At 49.9% G+C, this 19,915-nt stretch overlaps 1 protein-coding gene across 5 annotated transcripts in view; it reads left to right on the plus strand.

Annotated features, from left to right (window-relative positions):
• Positions 1-19,915, plus strand: part of LOC309652864 (protein WWC3-like) — a 129,993-nt gene that overhangs the window by 106,278 nt on the left and 3,800 nt on the right. For 3 of the 5 annotated variants that reach the window (XM_082446946.1, XM_082446949.1, XM_082446950.1), the window contains 11 exons: positions 1,683-1,803; positions 2,678-2,752; positions 3,460-3,546; positions 4,633-4,825; positions 5,828-5,992; positions 6,416-6,567; positions 7,699-7,864; positions 14,967-15,131; positions 17,202-17,294; positions 19,096-19,323; positions 19,470-19,597. In XM_082446946.1, coding sequence (XP_082303072.1) covers positions 1,683-1,803; positions 2,678-2,752; positions 3,460-3,546; positions 4,633-4,825; positions 5,828-5,992; positions 6,416-6,567; positions 7,699-7,864; positions 14,967-15,131; positions 17,202-17,294; positions 19,096-19,323; positions 19,470-19,597 — 1,573 coding nt within the window. Of the gene's footprint in view, positions 1-1,682; positions 1,804-2,677; positions 2,753-3,459; positions 3,547-4,632; positions 4,826-5,827; positions 5,993-6,415; positions 6,568-7,698; positions 7,865-14,966; positions 15,132-17,201; positions 17,295-19,095; positions 19,324-19,469; positions 19,670-19,915 lie in introns of all 5 variants that reach the window. The other 2 variants (XM_082446947.1, XM_082446948.1) reach the window with 2 other exon arrangements.

The following is a 19,915-nucleotide window of genomic DNA, read 5'->3' on the forward strand; positions in this document are numbered from 1 at the left end:
TGGGGGATGTGCCACGTGCTTTCTTTCTCACCCAGGGCAGGTGCTGACCGTACCTCCTTCTGTCAACTCCGGCATCCAGTTGCTCCGTGAATGTGCTAAGCCCAGGATCACTGAGGGTTGATTCCCCCATTTCCTTTCTCTCTTCATCCACTTTCATTGCAATGAGAGAGAAATTTTGTCAGTCACACCACTGGGTTGCCTGGAAGTTACCTGGATCGTTGTGCGGTGTTACTTCCTTAAAGGCGTGCAAGGCCGAGTGTCAGGGCTGGGAATGGAAGTAGTGAGCCGTTGTGTTTGCTGGGGTTCCATGCAGCAAACTGAGGGGTTCTCTCTGCAATTCAGAGCTGGGGGCTCTGGGTCCTTCCATGGGGGCGGGGGTGACGAGCAGAGCTGGACTTGGGAGTCGTCATCTACGATCTGAGAGTCGGTGCCTCCGGCCACCCCAGGACGGAGCCAGCTTCTGCCCCTGACCGAGGTGGAGCCGGTGGCCCCCACGCTGGGCGCTGCAGACCTTTGAAAGGTCGGCTTTTGTCTGCCGTTAACATCGTGAGACCAAAGGCCACAGCCCTGTCTGTTCTGTACCCCGATGAATGTGTTTGGGTTTAATTGTTGCTGTGAATAATAATTTGGCTGAAAAGAGAGATGGTCATTGGTGGACTCGCTATTTCCCTCAACTCAGGGGTGCACAGGTGTCTAGATTTTCAATTTCTAGAGCTTAGATGGCCGGAGAACATAGAAAGACAAGAGGGGCCTGCATTATTAATAAGAGGCATTGTGATGCCAGAGTGAGGCTCAGTTTGGGGCTTCGTGGTTTAAGCCTGTGTTCTAACCGTGTGTGCCTCTCTCAGAAGCGTTGAGGTTCCTGTGTCCGTCGCCACATTTAGCAGCGGGAGACAACATGCCTGTTTCTATTGCTTTTATTAAAAGGAGCTTGTTGCTGTGAGGGAAGGAGTAGAAAGAGTTGATGAAATGGTAAAAGGGAAAATGTCAGTGGTTGTCTTGGGCTCTTGGTTAAAATAGGTACAAGACAAAAATAAGCTGCCCAGTGATGGTCCTTTCTAATCCCAGGAGACAGTTCTGGAAGCCAGCCTGGCCCCAGGGCTGCTGAGGAGGGCGCTGCAGTTAGAGCGGCAGAGGGGTCATGGAGACGTTGGCAGAGGCCGAGTCTGGGTGCCTCTGTGTCCTCTGACTTGAAAGTCACTCCATTTTGTTGGGGGTTATTTGATGCTTTTTAAAAACTCTGTCTTCTGAGTATAAAGCAGTGTAGCCTATGTGCCTTGTATAAAGTATGGAGAATACCAAGCAGCGTCAAGGAGGAAACACCCCCCTCCCACTTCTTGGAGAGCGCGCTGCCATCCGCGTGCAGGCGAAGTCTCTCTCCCGGGCTTCCCGTGTGACGCTCTCTCAAAGGGCCATGCCAAAGGCCTTCCCGCCACCTTCTGACCTGTGCGCTCATTAAGGAGGTGAAAGGAGATTGATGATCATTTAAAGAGCTTTTAAAGAAGTAGCCAGAAGCCTGTTTCTTCCATTTTCCAATATAAGAAAAGACTGGAGCAGAGTGCATGTAAACACACATCTGCACACGTGCTGGCCTGTCTCTGTCCCTTCGTGCCTTTGTCTCTGCTCTGCCCTGGGCTCCCGCGCTGTCGCCTCCTGAGCCCGGCCGTGTCTCTCGCTTGCAGCAGTGACCCCCCGAGAAGACAGCGCCCAGAGGCTGGAGCGGAGAGTGCGCTGCGTGTCTGCCTGCCTGTCCGATTACTCGCTGGCCAGCGACAGTGGCGTGTTTGAACCTCCCACCAAAAGGTTAGAAGCTGACCTTCTGGCCTCCCTGGGCTGACTTCCCAAAAGGCACCCCTGCCGAAACCTGTCTGACTTGACACTCTGTGTGTCTCCGGGGTGCAGCTCTTCTGGCTTCTCTCCATGCGGGAGGGGCCCTGAGCATCCCCACGGACCCCCTCTCCTCCCAGGTGGCGTCTGGGGACTGGCCTGGCTTCGGGCATCTAGGACGACTGCTTTCTCTCCGGCCCCGGGGGTTGGAAGGCATGATCCTAGTAGAGCCGGAAAAGGAGAACCAGTGTGCGAGAGAGACCTGCTTTTCTAGAAAGGACGTTCGCTAGAAATGGATGTTCCCCCCGTTCCCTTTCCTTAGCTGGAGGAATCACTTTGCAAGGACAAAACCCCTTGTGGGCTTTATTTTGTTTGAGACCTTTGATGTCATTTTTTCAGCTCAGATATCTGTATGCATTTCACTTGTCGCCAACTTTTTTTTTTTTTTTGGCTGCGCTGCTCAGCTTGCGGGATCTTAGTTCCCTGACCAGGGATCGCACCCGCGCCCCCTGCAGTGGAAGCGCGGAGTCTTAAACCACTGGAGCACCAGGGAAGTCCCCCCTGCAAAGCTTTTAAAAGTATATGTTTTTGAACGTTGTCGTGAATATCACGTGTGGTTTTGAGAGGTATTTTCTCAAAAAGGCCACTTCGTCAGCAGGTACCCTGGGAGGTGACGTCATGGATCCTGGGGACCTGCCATGCCCTGTCAGTCACTTAAAGCATTTATTTATGTCGCAACTTAATAAAGCCCTTCTCAGTTAGAAGCGCCCCTAGTGTGAGAGAGCTTCTGCGGAGCCCGAGGTAAGCAGGTCCCCTCGGAATAACGCGGTGCCTTTCCGGTTGTGCTCAGGAGTGAGGACGCCGACGAGCCTGTGCCTGGAGACGCTTGCGGTAACGAGGGGCCCCAGATCCATGTTGGATTCTTGTGAGTACAGAAGGCTCCTTCCCTGTTGCTCGTAAAGACGACGGGTAGATTGGGGCCCGCCCGGCGACTCACACCTGCACACACAGGCCAGGAGGCGTGGGGGGACCCGCGTGATCCGGCTGCTTGTCCCTGGCCTGGGGACCCCCGGGCCCATCTCAGCGGTCTCAGGTGAAGGGACAGAGGTGGCGCGAAGGAGAGATGGGCACGAGCGGCTCCACTGCCGTCCTCCAACACCGAGTCACAGCTGGGGACTGTCACCCCATGGGCACGGTCAGGCCCTCGGGGAAGTTCCCGCCGGAGCTGGGGTAGCCAGGTGCTGTGCAACACTAAGCGTTTTGGTTTCTAGCCGCAGTGTCTGTGAAGGCAGCAAGCAGCAGTGTTCAGGCGAACGAGGCAGGATGTTCACATCCCAGCAGCTTTCTTTTGCTCACCCTTGTCATCCTAGTGTTGCTCGGCACTCGTGACATTCGGGCTGGGTCATTCTTGGTTGGGGGCCGCCCTGTGCCCTCTGGGGTGTTGAGCAGCAGCCCTGGCCTCCACCCACTAGATCCAGTAGCCCCCCCACTCCACTCCGTGTGACAGTAAGAAACGTCTCTCGACTTTGCACAGGTCCCCTGGGGGTGGGGTGAGGACCACTGCGGTAGTTCAAGCAGGATTTCTCCACCGTGGGGCATTTGCAGCCTGTGAACGTGCCTTTTATTTTCTAGGCACGACAGTGCCAGCGAGTGTCTCCTCGTGAACGTGCTCCAACTGAAGAACTTTGCCGGGCTGGTGGTGAAGGAAGACTGCAAAATGTAAGCTCCCGCGCCGGTGGGGGCCGTGTCCTCCCCCCGGGCCCTCCTCCACACGGCACCACTGGCTGACCTGCTGCACGTGGCAGTTTGGGGAGGGAGAAGACTGTCTTGGAACCTGAATTTAGAATAAAACGCCAGGGAATGTCTGTCTGAAATCTAAAGGACTGTAAGTTTGAAGAAGGGGCTGGTTTATTATTTGCGGCAGGTGGAGTTACTGGAGCCAGGCTGGTTATGTGCCGTGGCCATGCTGACAAAGTGCCGGGTGCCCGTCATCGGCAGCGTTGGGGCTTAAAACGTCCATCCTGCTCACAAGGCTGGTGGCGACACAGCCACACTCGGCTCTTGAGATCTGATGAGGTGCCTGAAGAGGCCTCAGGCTGGGATCAGGCATCCTTGTCCGAGCAGGGAGAAGGAAATCTGTGTTGTCTCCGGTGGGGAGATGGGTGCCCGATGGGGCTGTGAGGTCCCACTTACCCTGGCGGGTGAACCCACCTGTGATGGGTGTTCAGGCCCGACGGTGCCCTCCCCTTCCGTGAGTCGTCTTTGTAAACTGGCCTCCCGAAGGCCTAGGAAGCAGCCTGGTGTTCAGCGGCTGAGGGTTCGCCCTGATGGTGTACTTCACTCCACTGATGCTGGAGCTTCTCCTGGGTGCTGGCTTCCGTGCTGGGGGCGGACAGGGCCGGGAGCCCAGCCCGGCGGGTGCCTGGGTGGGCGAGCAGTCTGAGAGGCAAGGCAGGCAGAGCTTGGAGAGGGAGCCAAGGGGCCGTGGAGAGATCAGTGCAGATGTTTTCCCACAAAGATGGTAAAAGCAGAACCTCCGTTTGAGTCCCCCTGAAGTCCTAACCACTGACTTGGAAGTCTTCTCTTTGTGATTGGGTTTTTCCCCCTGATCTCCAGGGGCACGTAAGTTCTTTGGGCTTACTCTTAGTTGAGAAAAGGATCTTTTCCAAAAGACATTAAAATTCTGCACATGGGCAGTGGAACAGAGCGGCGTATGTGCACACGTATGTGGTCCGTGCGTGTCACGTGCAGATGTGTCAGTAAGCGCTGCCTCTGTCTGCTTTTTCCTTCCTCTCTTGGTTCCAGACACATCCGCGTCTATTTGCCCCCGCTTGACTCCGGCACGCCAAACACTTACTGCTCTAAGGCTCTGGAATTGCAAGCCCCCCTGATATTTAATGAAGTTTTCAGAATCCCTGTGCAGTCAAGCATGGTGACGTTGAAGTCCCTTCAGTTATACGTGTGCTCAGTGAATCCGCAGCTGCAGGAAGAACTGCTGGTACGGCGCCCTCCTCACCCTCTCCTCCTCCCTCCCCTCCTTCCTGTGTCCTGCGGTGGGGCACTTAGAATTTGTCCTGATGTCAAGTGATCTCTGTAGCTGGGAGGACAGAAGGGGATGATAAAACCCCTTATCTTGTCAAGTGTTCTGTAATTTAACTGTATTATCTCAGCTAATACTTGCAAAACTCCTATGCAGCGGCTTCTGCATTATCCCTGTCTTGCGTCACGGGAACTAATAAAAGTTGGGTTGAGAAATCTGGCAGATAGAAGTATAGGATGGTCAGTTAAATTTGAATTTCAAATAAACTATGGATGCCTTTTACTGTAAGTATGTCCCATGTAATATCTGGGACATACTTCTATTTTAAAAAAATCTGTTTATTTGAAATTGCAGTTCACCCAGATGCCCTCTTTTTTATCTGGCAACCCTATAACTGGGCAGGTCAGCAGTCCGTCTTCACCCCGGCCAGCCGGTGCAGGACCAGGGCTTGGAAGCCAGGGTGCTTTCTTCCCGAGGTTGGAGTTTTCCCCCTAGGTCCCACCCCTTCAGCGGCAGAATTAGAGATTGGAGAGTTCCACCAGTCCTCTCTCTCTCTCTCTTTTTTTCTTTTTTTTTGGGGGGCGGGGTGTTATTTATTTATTTACTTACTTACTTACTTATATTATTTTACACCAGTCTTCTCTTTTTTCAAAAATTCCTGCTAGAATCAGTGGCTCTTTGAGTGGCAGATCCTGAGCCTGACCCACCATTCCACGTTGTCCATTCTCTGCCCCTGTTCCCCTTCTAGCACCTTCTGATTGGGCTGAACAAGCAAGCAAGGAGCCACCCCCATTACGATCCTTTTCGATGACTTTGATTTTACCGCAGTCCTTTGAATAGCAGTGATACATTGTATGGCCTTTCTGCTTAAGATTAAAGGGTGACCTTGATGCCCATTGGTTGTTAAGGTGCAGTCATTCAGGGCCTGTTCTGCTTTTTTTTTTTTTTCACACCGCACAGGGCATTGCTCAGATTAACTTGGCTGATTACGATGGTTCGAGCGAGATGCAGCTGCGCTGGTACTCGGTGCAGGTGTTCACCGGCCCCGAGCCGCCCGGGCGGGAGGACGAGCGGCTGGGACACAGCGACTTCCGGGACCCTGCACCCACCACGTCTGGAAAGACAGTAGGTGGCCTGGCTTTGAGACGGGCTTTTCCTGGGGACATTGTTTCTAAGAAACGTGTGTAGACTTAGTCTTAGAACACAGTGGCGATGAAGAAGCAGGGTTTCAAGGGAAGTAATAAAAACGGACTGTAGTGATGTAGGTGGCCATTCATGATGATGTTCTTTAACGCAACACGTTCGTGATCGTGAGTGATGCGTTGGTTGCTTTAAAATTTGAGTCCTCAGAGCTACGTGGAAAGGCCAAGTTACCGTCTTGCTGTCGACCGGGGGTGAGCTGCTTCCTGCGGGAGAGCAGCCGGGGACGGCCACCAGCCCGGCAGCAGGGGTGTTCCCCACGGGCCGTGCACGCGCCCGCTTTGCGCTTTGCCGCCCGCACGCCGCTGGCCTCGGCTGCTTCTCGGCAGCGTCCCTTTCGTCCTGTAGGACGCGGTGACGGTGCTGCTGGCGAGAACCACGGCCCAGCTGCAGGCGGTGGAGAGAGAGCTGGCCGAGGAGCGGGTGAAGCTGGAGTACACGGAGGAGGAGATCCTGGAGATGGAGCGCAAGGAGGAGCAGGCCGAGGCCGTGTCCGAGAGGTGCGCGCGGCCAGCAGCCCCTCGGGGGAGAGGCAGCCGGGATGTTCGTCAGACACAACGCCATGTAGAGCGTGTGCGGCGACTCTTCGGTACCTTTGCCCAGAAGTCGGGATTCTCACGGGGGATTGTACGCCAGTCTGCACGAGGGCAGTACATTGACCCCAGCTCTACGCGCAGGCTTTTCACCTTTCCTTCTGTTCCCCGAATTTCTCTCAAAGAGGGGGCTGTTGAGGGACTCCCTCTGCCCGGATTGAATACAATAGGGCCCTTTAAGTTTTGCCTTTTTCTTTATTAACTGCTTTATTGGGATATAATCGCCCTACCGTACGGCTCACCCATTAAGTGGACAAATCGCTGGTTTGTAGCGCAGGCGCAGAGCTGTGCCGCCAACATCACACTCAAGTTGAGGGCGTTTTCGTCGTGCCGAAAGGAAACCCCATACCCATTAACAGTCCGCCCGGTCCTCCCAGCCCCTGGCGACTGCCCGTCTGCGTGCCATCTCCAGGGATTTGCCTGTCCTGGGCCTTTCTTGTAAATGGAATCGTGCGATGCCCCTTTACCTCTTCCCCGGAGCAGCCCGTGGGTGAACGCTTGACTCGGGGTGGGGCAGACGTGTCTGCAGTAGAGGAGCAGCTCAGATGGGCAGGCACGGCGAGTGAATCGCTTCCCGGCGGGTCCTTTCCGGCAGCACTTTCATGTTGCTTTACTTCCACGGTTTTCCATAAAGAGCGTCATGTTTCCAAAGCTTGCTACTTCTTCCTAAGAGCTTTCTCTGGATTTATTTTCAAGAGGAATTTATTTTCGGAAGGGAAAGTGCATGGCAGAGGGGGAGAAGGGTGTGTGTTCAGGGATGGGCAGGAGGCTGGGAGGGCTCGCGGAGAGAGGGTTCCGGGCTGCTGGCATCTTCAGCGGCTGCAATTGGGCGATACAGACAGACGGACCCTCTTAATGAAAGGCCTTGTAGCTCTGTCTTCCCTATGAAACAGAACTGCCTTTCATTTTATGAGAAAAGCAACCGTCTTCAGTCATTGGAAGCAAATATGGGGCGTCTCTGCTGCTGTGCCCTGGGTGCAGCAGTAAAGTCAGTGCCCTGATGAACGTCTTGGGGGCTTTTGCCATGCCCGCCTTCAGGAGTTGGCAAGCCGACTCGGTGGACAGTGGCTGTAGCAGCTGCGCCCAGACCAGCCCCCCGCACCCAGAGCCCTGCTGCGTTGCTGTCAGCTCCATCCACGGACACACGTTTGCTGGCCAGGCAGACCCTTACGGCCCCGAGGAACTTCAGCCCCCACCTCTGAAGGTAAGCAGAAAAGGACAAAGGATTTCGCGGAGCCCCTGATGTTTTGCCGCCCAGCACCAGGCGCTGCCCTGGGAGGAGGGGCTGTGTGCCCTACGCGAGGGAATTGAAGTGAGTGGCCTCAGATCTGTAAACAGCAGGTACCATGGAAACGTCTGTCTACTTTAAATTAAAAGGAAAGGACAACTAAAAGGGGTGGATTTTTACTCCTTCAAGTGCCCTCTTCAGGGCCGCGTGTGGCTCAGGGTGTTTCGTGGGTCCCTAAGGTTTTGGACGCTTGTCGTTGTTCTCCGTTTGTGACATTAAGAGCAGCGAAGCATCCTTTTGGCCCTTCTGTTCACCCGATCCTAGTTGTGCCCATCACCGTATCTCCAGTGGGGAAATCTTTCAGGTTTGTGGTGACAAATGTCTAAGGAACCCAGTGGGGTTGGGAGACACTGTATCAGTGCTCGATTGCAACTTTGTTTCCCAACTGTTCAACTCATCAGAACGTCTACCAGCACAGCCCCTGATCTCAGTCCAAAACACAGGTCCTGAGAAAAGTGAGAGCCTCCCGCTGGCAGCCTCCCGCACTGCAGCCCATGCAGTGCCTCGGGCAGAGATGTTCTGGGCGCCGCTGCCGGTCATGGCCATTATTCCTCTTTCTAAGACGTTGGCGAGCGTTGGCCCACGTCAGGCGCAGTAGCTGTGGGAGGCTAGCTTGGTGTGTCCTCCTCCCTCAACTTTTAATTTTGAAGCACTTCAGATCTACAGAGAAGTTGCTAGAATAGTACAACGCATACTCGTATCCCCTTCACCTAGACTCCCCAGTTGTTAGTTCTTCACCACATTTGCATTCTCTCTTTCCATGTGCATGTGGTAGCTGCCAGGCATTGCAGATGCAACAGCAAAGAAACAAATGGAAAGTCCTGCCCTGTGGGCAACAGACAGGGTAAAACAGTAAAATACAGCAGCGTTTGAGATAGTCAAAGGGGCTACTGAAGAATGAGATGGTAGGGAAACAGGGTTTGCATTGTTAGAAAGAATTACCGTTTTAGAAAGGGTTACATTTAGAAGTGTAAATTGGTATCTACAAACATCAGGACTGTAAAATGGTGCAGCCGCTATAGAAAACAGTATGGAGGTTCCTCAAAAAATTAAAAATAGGGACTTCCCTGGTGGTGCAGTGGTTAAGAATCCGCCTACCAATGCAGGGGACACGGGTTCAAGCCCTGGTCCGGGAAGATCCCACATGCCGCGGAGCAACTAAGCCTGTGAGCCACATGGCCCGCGCGCCCATGCTCGGCAACAAAAACAAGCCACGGCGACGAGAAGCCCGCGCGTCGCAACAAAGAGTAGCCCCTGCTCGCCGCAACTAGAGAAAGCCTGTACGCAGCGCCTGTGCGCAGCAGTACAGACCCAACGTAGCCAAAAATAAATAAATAAATAAATCTATTTTTTTAAAAAATTAAAAATAGAAATACCATATGATCCAGCAATTCCACTTCTGTATGTACATCCAAAAGAGCTGAAAGCAGGTCTCCAAGAGATACTTGCACATCCACATTCATAGCAGCATTATTCACAGTAGCCAAGAGGTGGAAGCAGCCCATGTGTCCGTCGACAGCTGAATGGATAAGGAAAAAGTGGTATATGTGTACTATGGAATATTAGCCTTAAAAAGGAAGGAAGTCACATCACAGGCTACAACATGGATGAAGCTTGAAGACATTGTGCTAAGTGAAATAAGCCAGTCACAAAAAAATGAATCCTATACGATTCCACTTATATGAGATTCCTAAAGTAATTAAATTCATAGAGACAGAAAGTGGAATGGCGGTTACCAGGGGCTAGAGATGGGGAAATGGGGAGTTGTTGAATGGGGACAGAGTTCAGTTTGGGAAGGTGAAAAAATTCTAGAGATCTCTTTCACAACAATGTAAGTATATTTAATACTACTGAACTGCACAATGAAAAATCGTTACAATGGTAAATTTTACTTACTTATTTATTGTTGGCTGCGTTGGGTCTTCGTTGCTGCATGCGGGCTTTCTTTAGTTGCGGAGAGCAGGGGCTCCTCTTCGTTGTGATGTGCAGGCTTCTCATTGTGGTGGCTTCTCATTGTGGAGTCTGGGCTCTAGGCGCACAGGCTTCAGTAGTTGTGGCACGCAGGCTCAGTAGTTGTGGCGCACGGGCTTAGTTGCTCCGCGGCATGTGGGATCTTCCCGGACCAGGGCTCAAATCTGTGTCCCCTGCATTGGCGGGTGGATTCTTAACCACTGCACCACCAGGGAAGTCCACGATGGTTAATTTTATGTATTTTTTATAATAGAAATGAAAGGTCATAGAAGTCTCACTGAGAAGGCAGTTTTTGAGCAAAGTCCTTAAGGAAGGAGACTGGGAGCCTTGTGTGGGGCTGGGGATGGACATTCAGGTGCAGGGAGCTGCAAGTGCCGGTGGGGTCGGGGTAAGGAGGCATCAGAGCTGAGGACAGAGGGAGTCAAGGGGCCACATCATACAGGGCCTACTCAGGACTCTTGCTTTTTCTCTTGAGAGCATTGGAAAACTGGTGGATAGTTTTGAACCCAGGGGTGATGTGATCTGACTCACTTTTTAAATTTTTTCCTAGAATAACTTATTGACATGAAATTGTCATAAAATGAACCCTTTCAAAGTGGACATTTCAGTGACTTTGAATACATTTACAATGTTGTGCAACCACCACTTCTCTCTGGTACCAAGACGTTTCTTTCACCCCAAAGTAAAACCCCATAACCATTAGCATTCACTCTCCCTTATCTCTTCCCGACCCCTGGCAACCACCAATCTGCTTTGTTTCTATGGATTTGCCAATTCTGGATGTTTTGTGTAAATGGAATCATCCAGGGTTTAAAAGATCAGACTCCAGGGGATCGTAGCCAAGATGACAGAGTAGGGAAGAGCTCACCTCCACCCACAGGTGTACCAAAAGTACAACTGCAGTTGACCCTTGAACAACACAGGGGTTAAGGGTGCTGACCCACCTCACAATCGAAAATCTGCATTTGGGAGTTTGTTTTTTTTTTTAACACCTAAAGGAAGTAGAAAAAGAAGAACAAATAAGATCCAAAGTTAGTAGAAGGAAAGAAAGAAAGATCAGAGCAGAAATTAATGAAAGAGACTAAAAAGAACAGTAGAAAATATCAGTGAAACTAAGAAGTGGTTCTTTGAAAAGATAAACAAAATTGGTAAACCTTTAGACTCAAGAAAAAAAGAGAGCCTAAATAAATAAAATCAGAAATGAAAAAAAGAGGGGACTTCCCTGGTGGTCCAGTGGTTAAGACTCACAGACTACATGGCACAGCAAAAAAAAGAAAAAAAAGAAACGAAAAAAAGAAGTTACAACTGACACCACAGAAATACAAAGGATCATAAGAGATTACTATGAACAGTCGTATGCCAGTAAACTGGATAACCTAGAAGAAATGGATGAATTCCTAGAAACATACAATTTCCCAAAACTGAATCAGAAAGAAATACAAAATATGAACAGACCGATTATCAGTAATGAAACTGAATCAGTAATTTAAAACCTCCCAACAAACAAAAGTTCAGGATCAGATAGCTTCACAGGTGAATTCTACCAAACATTTAAAGAAGAGTTAACACTCATTCTTCTCAAACTATTCCCAAAAATTGAAGAGGAAGGAGTGCTTCTGAACTCATTCTATGAGGCCACCATCACCCCGACCAAAACCAAAGACACCACAAAAAAATAAAGCGACAGGCCAATATCACTCACGAACCTAGATGCAAAAATGCTCAACAAAATACTAGCAAACCAAATCCAACAATATATTAAAAGGATCATAAACCATGCTCAAGTGGGATTTATCCCAGGGATGCAAGGATTGTTCAGTATCCACAAATCAATCCAAGAGATATACACCATGTTAGCAAATTGAAGAATAAAAATCAAGATCATGTCAGTAGATGCAGAAAAAGCTTTTGACCAAATTCCGCATCCATTTATGATAAAAGGTCTCCAGAAAGTTGGTATAGAGGGAACATAACTTGACCATATATGGCCATATATGATAAGCCCACAGCTATCATCATATTCAGTGGTGAAAAGCTGAAAGCATTTCCTCTAAGATCAGGAGCAAGGCCCACTCTCGCCACTTTTATTCAACATAGTATTGGAAGCCCTAGCCACAGCAATCAGACAAGAGAAAGAAGTAAAAGGAATCCAAATTGGAAAGGAAGAAGTAAAACTGTCACTGTTTGCAGGTGACATGATGCTATACATAGAAAATCCTAAAGACGTGACCAAAAATCTACTAGACCTCATCAGTGAATTCGGTAAAGTGGCAATATTTAAAGTTAAGGGATATCAAATTAATCTATGGAAATCGTCTGCAGTTCTATACAACTAACAATGAACTATCAGAAAGAGAAATTAAGAAAATAATTCAGTTTACAGCTGCATCAAAAAGAATAAAATACCCAGGAAGAAATCTAACCAAGGAGGTAAAAGACCTGTACTCAGAAAAGTGTTAAGTCATTGATGACAGAAATTGAAGACAACACAAACAAATGGAAAGATACACCGTGCTCATGGATTGGAAGAATTCATGTTAAAATGACCATACTACCCAAGCCAATCCACAGATTGAATGCAATCCCTATCAAAATACCAACGGCATTTTTCACAGAACTAGAAAAAATAATCCAAAAACTGTATGGAAACACAAAAGACCCCCAATAGCCAAAACAACCTTGAGGAAGAAGAATAGAGCTGGAGGTATCATGCTCCCTGATTTCAAACTGTACTACAAAGCTACAGTAATCAAAGCAGCATGCTACTGGCACACAAAAAAAGACACATGGGTCAGTGGAACAGAGTAGAGAGCCCAGAAATAAACCCACACTTATATAATCAACTAATCTATGATGAAGGACGCAAGAAAATACAGAGGGGAAAAGACAGCCTCTTCATGAAATGGTGTTGGGAAAACTGGACAGCTACATACAAAAGAATCAAACTGGACTACTTTCTCATTCCATTTTAAAATGTTTAAAGACTTAAATGTAAGATCTGAAACCATAAAACTCCTAGAAGGAAGCTTCGGTAGGTATGCTGTTGGACATCAGTCTTAGCAATGTATTTTAGGATATCTCTCCTCAGGCAAGGGAAGCAAACAAACAAACAAAAAGCAAATGAGACTTTATCAAATTAAAACGCTGTTGCACAGTGAAGGAAACTATCAACAAAACAGAAATGCAGCCTGCTGAATGGGAGAAGATAGTTGCAAATGTTATATCCGACGAGGGGTTAATACCAAAATATACAGAGAACTCGGACAACTCAACATCAAAAAAACAACCAACCTGATTAAAAACTAGGCAGAGGACTTGAGTAGACATTTTTCCAAAGAAGACATTCAGATGGCCAACAGACACATGAAAAGATGCTCAGTGTCACTAATCATTAGGGAAATGCACATCAGAACCACAATGAGGTATCACCTCATACTTGTCAGAATGGCTATCATCAAAAAGACAGCAAATAACAAACATTGGAGAGGATGTAGCGAAAAGGGAACCCTTGTGCACTGTTGGTGGGAATGTAAATTGGTGTCACCACTGTGGAAAACAGTAAGCAGGTTCTTCAGAAAGTTAAAAGTTGAACTGCCACACCATCTTGCAGTTCCACTTCTGGGTATTTTTCTGAAGAAAGCAAAAACGCTAGTTAGAAAAGATACATGCACCCCTGTACTTATTACAGCATTATTTACAATAGCCAAGATATGGAAACAACCTAAGTGTCCATTGTCAATAGATGAATGGGTAAAGAAGATGGGGTATATATGTGTGTATATATGTATACACACAGACACACATATATATACATACATATGTATATACATAATATGCAGTGAAATACTGGCCATAAAGAAGAAGGAAATCTTGCCATTTACAATAGCCCAGATGGACCTAGAGGGTATTATGCGAAATAAGTCGGAGAAAGAGAAATACTGCATGATTTCGCTTATATGTAGAATTAAAAACAAAACAAAACAAATGAACAACCATAACAAAACAGAAACAGACTCATAGATACAGAGAACAAAACTGGTGGTTGCCGGGGGGTTGAGTGGGTGGGGATGAGGGAAATAAGTGATGGAGATTAAGAGGTACAAACTTCCAGTTATAAAATAAGTAAGTCACGGGGATGTAATGTACAGCATAGGGTATAAGGCCAATAATATTGTGTTGACTCTGTATGGTGACAGACGGAAACTAGACTTATCATGGTGATCATTTTGTAATGTATTAAAATATGGAATCAGTATGTTGAACACCTGAAGCTAATATAACATAGTAAGTCAGTTATGCTTCAATAAAAATGAATGAATGAATGGCTCATACAGCATGTGGCCTCTTGTGACTGGCCTCTAACTCAGCCTACTGTTTTCAAGGTACATCAGATTGTAGTATCTACCAGCACTTCCCTCCTTCTCATCGCTTGCATGAGTATGCCACGTTTTGTTTATCTGCTCATCCGCCCGTGGATGTTTGGACTACTTCCACCTTGTGGCTGTTTGAATAAGGCTGCTATGAACATTTGTGTGCAAGTATTTGTTTGAACACCTGTTTTCAGGTCTTTTCGGTATACACCTAGGAGTGGAATTGCTGGGTCTGACTTCAGTTTTTACCAGGATGTCCCTGGTGCTGTGTTGAGAAGGGTTTGAAGGGAGGAGGGAGGCGTGGAATCCAGGAGACGGGTGAGAAGCCTCCTGCACTAATCAGGCACAAGACGATGGTGACCCAGATGGAGGGTTGGTGATAGGAGGTCAAAACATGCTTAATCTCGAACACAGAGCCAACAGGATTTAATCTTGGACCAGATATAGGGTGTATGAGAGAGAGCTGGGTCCAGAATGACACGAACACTTTTTTTGCTGGAACAAATGGGAAAGTAGAGATCCTTGGCAGAGGGAATATCAGAAATTCCATTTTGGACGTGTTAAGTGTGAAATGCCACTTAGACCTCCAGTGGAAATGGCAAGGTTGTTTGGTGACTACGCTAATTTAATGCTTGTGTTCTAGAAAGAGTCGTGGTAAACAATAAATTACTATCTAGGTTGATAAGGAAACCAACACAGAAGATCTCTTCCCGGAAGAGGTGGCGAGTCTGCCGAAGGAGAGGCCCGGCCGCAGGGCCCGCGGCTCGCCCTTCACGCGGAGCAGCACCATTGTGCGTTCCCAGACTTTCTCGCCCGGAGCACGAAGCCAGTACGTCTGCAGAGTAAGTCGGGAGTCCTTTGCCACCTGCCTGGAAGGATTCTTCATCGGTCGCGGGCGGGGCTGGGCAGCAGAGGGTTGGAGCTCCCGGCTGGTCCTCACCTGCACGCAGGGTTGAGAACTCTGAGACAGGTGGAGGGGGAGACCCCAGCTGCTGTGGTCCGTGGAGCCAGGACAGCAGGTTGGAGGTTGGCCGGCCGTGGCCGTGTGACAGTGACGGCACGGACTAGCAGAGACGAGGCGCTGTTGAGGGTAAGCGCTCACGACGCAGCAGACTGGGGGCGCCGTTTGGCTCGAGGAGAGCTTTGACCCTCCCGCTCTAACGGGGCTTGTTGGAGAAAGCATCTTCCCTTGAAGGGGCTGCCAAGGAGCCGCTGCATTAGGGCAAAGACAGAGTTTGATCATATGAGAGAGGCAGACCCTCAGGCCTACGTGGGAGACACTGAGGGGTCCCCAGGCCCACCCTCAGGCTCAGAAATTGGCTAGGACTCACGGAACTCAGAAAAGCCGTCGTAGCCACGATGATGGTGCGCCGCAGGGAAGGGGTGCAGACCGAAGCGCAGAGGGAAGAGGCGACGGGCAGCGCTCCGGAGAGACCGGGCGGAGCTTCCAGCCCTTCTCCCGCAGCGGATTTGTGCGGGAGCTCTCACCTCTCGGAGCAGTGGCAGCGTGCCCGGAGCACAGCCGACCCGGGGCGCTCACCCGAGGCTTGGTGCCCAGGGGTTTTGTGGGGGTCGTCACGAGGCACAGCTGGTGGCCGGCGTGGCTGACCTTTGTCTCCAGCCCCTCCAGGGTCAAGCTGGTGGCCCAGGGCCCCCCTCACATTGTCAGCAGAGACTGTGTGGCCGGGCCAAGGTCCCCAGGTAAACAGAGACACTTAGAACTTTCTAGGGACTTAGAGGTCACTGCCCAGGAGCTGAGCAGGGAGCCCACCTTTCTTGGGGAGGGAAGCCTTTACTCACAGGAGGGAGCAACAGGGGCTGGGGCCCGGGTGGCCACGTCTGCGAGGCCTGCAGCTCCTCTCCCCACGCGGCGAGGTGCCCCGGTCGCGCTGCCCCGGGCAGCCCAGGGTCAGGCGGGGCACTCCCGCCCCATCAGGCTGCAGCCCTGTGGGGCCTGATGCTTCCTCACGCGGCTGGAGGCGCCTGATCGAAGGCCACCCTTCCTTATCCTAGACTCCTGCCAAGCCCCTGTGGAGCAGCCTCCAGTCTGCTTGCTGAGAACAGGGTGGTGACGGAGGGAGCCCTTCACCTCCCCAGAGACAGGCCTCCAGCCCCTGCACTGGGCTTTGCGCCCTGCTCGAAGGCACGCACTGGCCGGCGATGCTTCTAGAGGCCTCTTTGTGTTTATATTATATGTTTGTGATGATGGGGAGGCAAGTAAGCGCAGGGATGCGACATTTCCTGATATCTGGGGTTCATTGGCATGGAAAGTAAGGCCGTGAAGGCCAGGACTTTGCTTTCACACAGATATATGTTGATCCTGAAATGAAAACCTGCCGCCAAATGAAATACGTAACGTCTCGGCTCCCGTGAAGTCGGCATTATTTATTTTTCTTTTTAAAGCCAGGCCTTTTCCCTTGATGGGCAGGGTGGGTGTTAGTGGTGTGGGCTTGTCCTCCTGCCAGGAACGAGGCTCTTTTCTGGAACGCCAGTCTTCCCAGCTCTTGCCAAAGCTAGAAACACAGCAAATGAGAATGACTGATAAAAAGTGAAAAGCGCTGAGGAGAGTGCGGGTTTTCATGAGCGTCACACCGTATCAAGTGGCAGTTGGCATTGATAGGACTGAAATTGTGTTGCTCGATTAGCCTGGAAAACCTCAGCTGGTTCGGCTGATGGACCTGAAGGAGGGTGGGGCTGGGGGTTGCTCTGCTCATTTGGTTTGTCTTTGTTTGGCTTGAAACTCTTGTGTAGGGTTTTCTTGTAAGCGAAACCCAAAGTCTTGGTAAAAGCTCTAAACGTCATAACTGTTTGAGTACCTGCACGAGAAACAAAATAATCCAGTCCAGAGTACACAGAGAATGAATGTTGAATTCTTGAGGAAGTGTTTCTGAACCTCAGTCTTTTTGGTGTAGCTTTATCGTAGTGACAGCGACAGTTCAACGCTGCCCCGGAAGTCCCCCTTTGTCCGAAACACTTTGGAAAGACGAACCCTTCGCTATAAGCAGGTATGTGCCACGTAGACTAATATGCCGTCTATATGTACGCTGGGAGTTATTTGTACAAACCTGAAGACGTAATATTTTAGGTAAGATTAATTGAAAGGTAGTATGTTTATTTCCTTGTTTACTTAGATATAATTTTTAAAAGTGTATATAATGTCAATATGTTACCAATATTTGTTAATTTCCTAAGATAATGTCATAATCTAAGATAATACAGGATCTTTACATTTTACAATATAATAAATTAATAAACAGCCATTCTGTATAAGAGATTCTTCTTTCTTTTTTGACAAGGGCGTATATACAGTTTAGAAAATTTGAGTCTTTCAACGTGGAGCATTCTCCTACATAGGACTGTTGTTGTACAGTTTTCCTTTCTATACACCGAATTTGTTCTCCACATCACGCCAGTTTACACAGTTTTGCTACTTTTAATTTGTAAGGTAGTGGTTCCCTGACTTGCCCGGGCAAGAATTCTTTGAAGGAAAAAAAAATTCCCAGATCTCCTTGTGGTGGTTGTATTTAGAGTAGCCGCTGACAGAGAATGATAAGAAAACACATAACTCAGCAACAAAAGTATGTCTCAGCAGCCATGCTGTTGGCATTTTGGCCTAGGTCTGTCTTTGTTGGGGGCTGTCCTGTGCACTGTGGGCCGTTGAGCTGCATCCCTGGCCTTGACCCACTAGTTGCCAGTATCACCCCCTCCCCCAGTTGTGACGACCAAAACTGTCCCCTGAGGGCCCAAGTCACCCCTGGTTGGGAACCAGTGAGCTCTGCTATGAATTCAGCAGAGCTTTTAAATGAGTTCGTGTTTATTAAGTCACTTACATTTGCATTTAACTTCTGCATATGTGCAGAATAGTGTTATGGGTGTGTAAAACGCATACAGATATTCAGTCCTCCCAACAACGCTGATAGGCTCGTGGATTTGTGCTTTGGTTGCACTAACTGCCTTCCCCAGCGTTGTTTGCCATGGGGTGGGAAGTACTGCTCTCAGCTCCGTGTACAAAATTCTCTTCTCGTCTTAGAACCTTCTTGAAAACGGGAGACTTGCTTACTTCAGGCTTATGTGGGGAGGAACGTTCTGTTGTTGTTGTTGTTGTTGTTGTTTGGCCTCGCTGCGCGGCTGCCGTTGTAGTTCTCCGACCAGGGATGGAACTCGCACCCCAGCACTGGAAGCGGGGAGGCCTAACCATTGGACTACCAGGGAATTCCCTGGGGAGGAGCGTTTTTGACAGCCTGTGTGTGTTTAACCAGACAGCCCTCAGCGTGGTTTATAACGTGCTTTTTCCCATTATACAGTAGATCATTAAGATTTTGCCACGTCGGTATACTTTTCATCTTTTTACAGTAGCTGCGTTTTCTGCTGGCCTTATGATGTATTTGATCACTCTTCTCTTGTTAGGTATTTAGGATTTTTTCTGTCATAAACCTTTTGCACATCATCAGCTGTGCCTTTCAGATGCAAGTCAAATGAAATTTCAGAACCAAAGAAAACACACATTTTGTGGCTCTTGCTTATATTGTCAAGTAGCACTTGAGAAAGATGACGCCCTCCTGCCCCGTGTGAGAGGGTCTGTTTCTCTGCGCTTTAGCCAAAGCCTAGGTCGTCCTCACAGCGGACAGTTTGCTGTCACTGGCTCGTTACCGGAGTGGAGGTTTGAACCCGTGTCGCCCACGTGCGTGTTGTGTTGGCGTCGGGCCACGCTGCGGGTGTCTCCCTCCAGTGGGGTCGGTCAGTCGGGGAAGAAGCTGCAGGCAGGGCGCGGGCGGGGTGGGCGCGCTCACGGCCGCGGTCTCGCAGCCCTGTAGGTCCTCCCTGGCGGCGCTGGCGGCGCGCACGTCCCTGGACCTGGAGCTGGACCTCCAGGCGTCGCGGACGCGGCAGCGGCAGCTGAACGAGGAGCTGTGCGCCCTGCGCGAGCTGCGCCAGCGCCTGGAGGACGCCCAGCTCCGCGGCCACGCCGAGCCCGCGGCCTGGCTGCTGCGCGACGAGCGCTTCCGGAGCCTGCTGCGGGAGGCCGAGAGGCAGGTGAGGCCCCGGCCCGCCGGCGGGGGGAGGGGGCGGGCGGGCGGGCCTTTCTGCCCTCCCGGTGCCCGGAGCTGGCAGGGGCTTCCATCGCTCTTCCTTGAAACTGGAAGCAAAGCCGTCTGGTTCACCCCGCGTTGCTGTTGCAGACGAGACAGACCAAACTTGACTTCCATCAAGAACAGGCAGCTGAGAAGATGCTGAAGAAGGCCTCCAAAGGGGTGTGCCAGCTGCGCGGGCAGAACCTCAAAGAGCCCATCCAAGTGCAGGCGTTCAGGTGGGGAGAAGCCCAGGCCTCACTCTCCCGCTTGCTTTCTACTGTCATACCTTTGTCATTATAAAGAGTAAAGTAAGTATTGAGACAGACCCACAAGGAAGTCGAGGACAAAGCAGGAATCTCCCCTGCTATTAGCATTGTGCACATTTTCTTCCGATCTTTTTTTCTAAACACTGTTTTTTTCATGCTGCTTGTAATCACAGTGTGGGTTCGAGTTTGCATTTAGCTCTTTTTAAATTAAAATACCCCATGTTGCCACATCATCTGTTATCTGTTTTGGCTGTAATGCCTCATCTAACAGATATAATTTACCTATTT

Source organism: Balaenoptera physalus (assembly GCF_965194825.1).
Source record: "Balaenoptera physalus genome assembly, chromosome: X".
In the NCBI taxonomy this organism is placed as follows: Eukaryota; Metazoa; Chordata; class Mammalia; order Artiodactyla; family Balaenopteridae; genus Balaenoptera; species Balaenoptera physalus.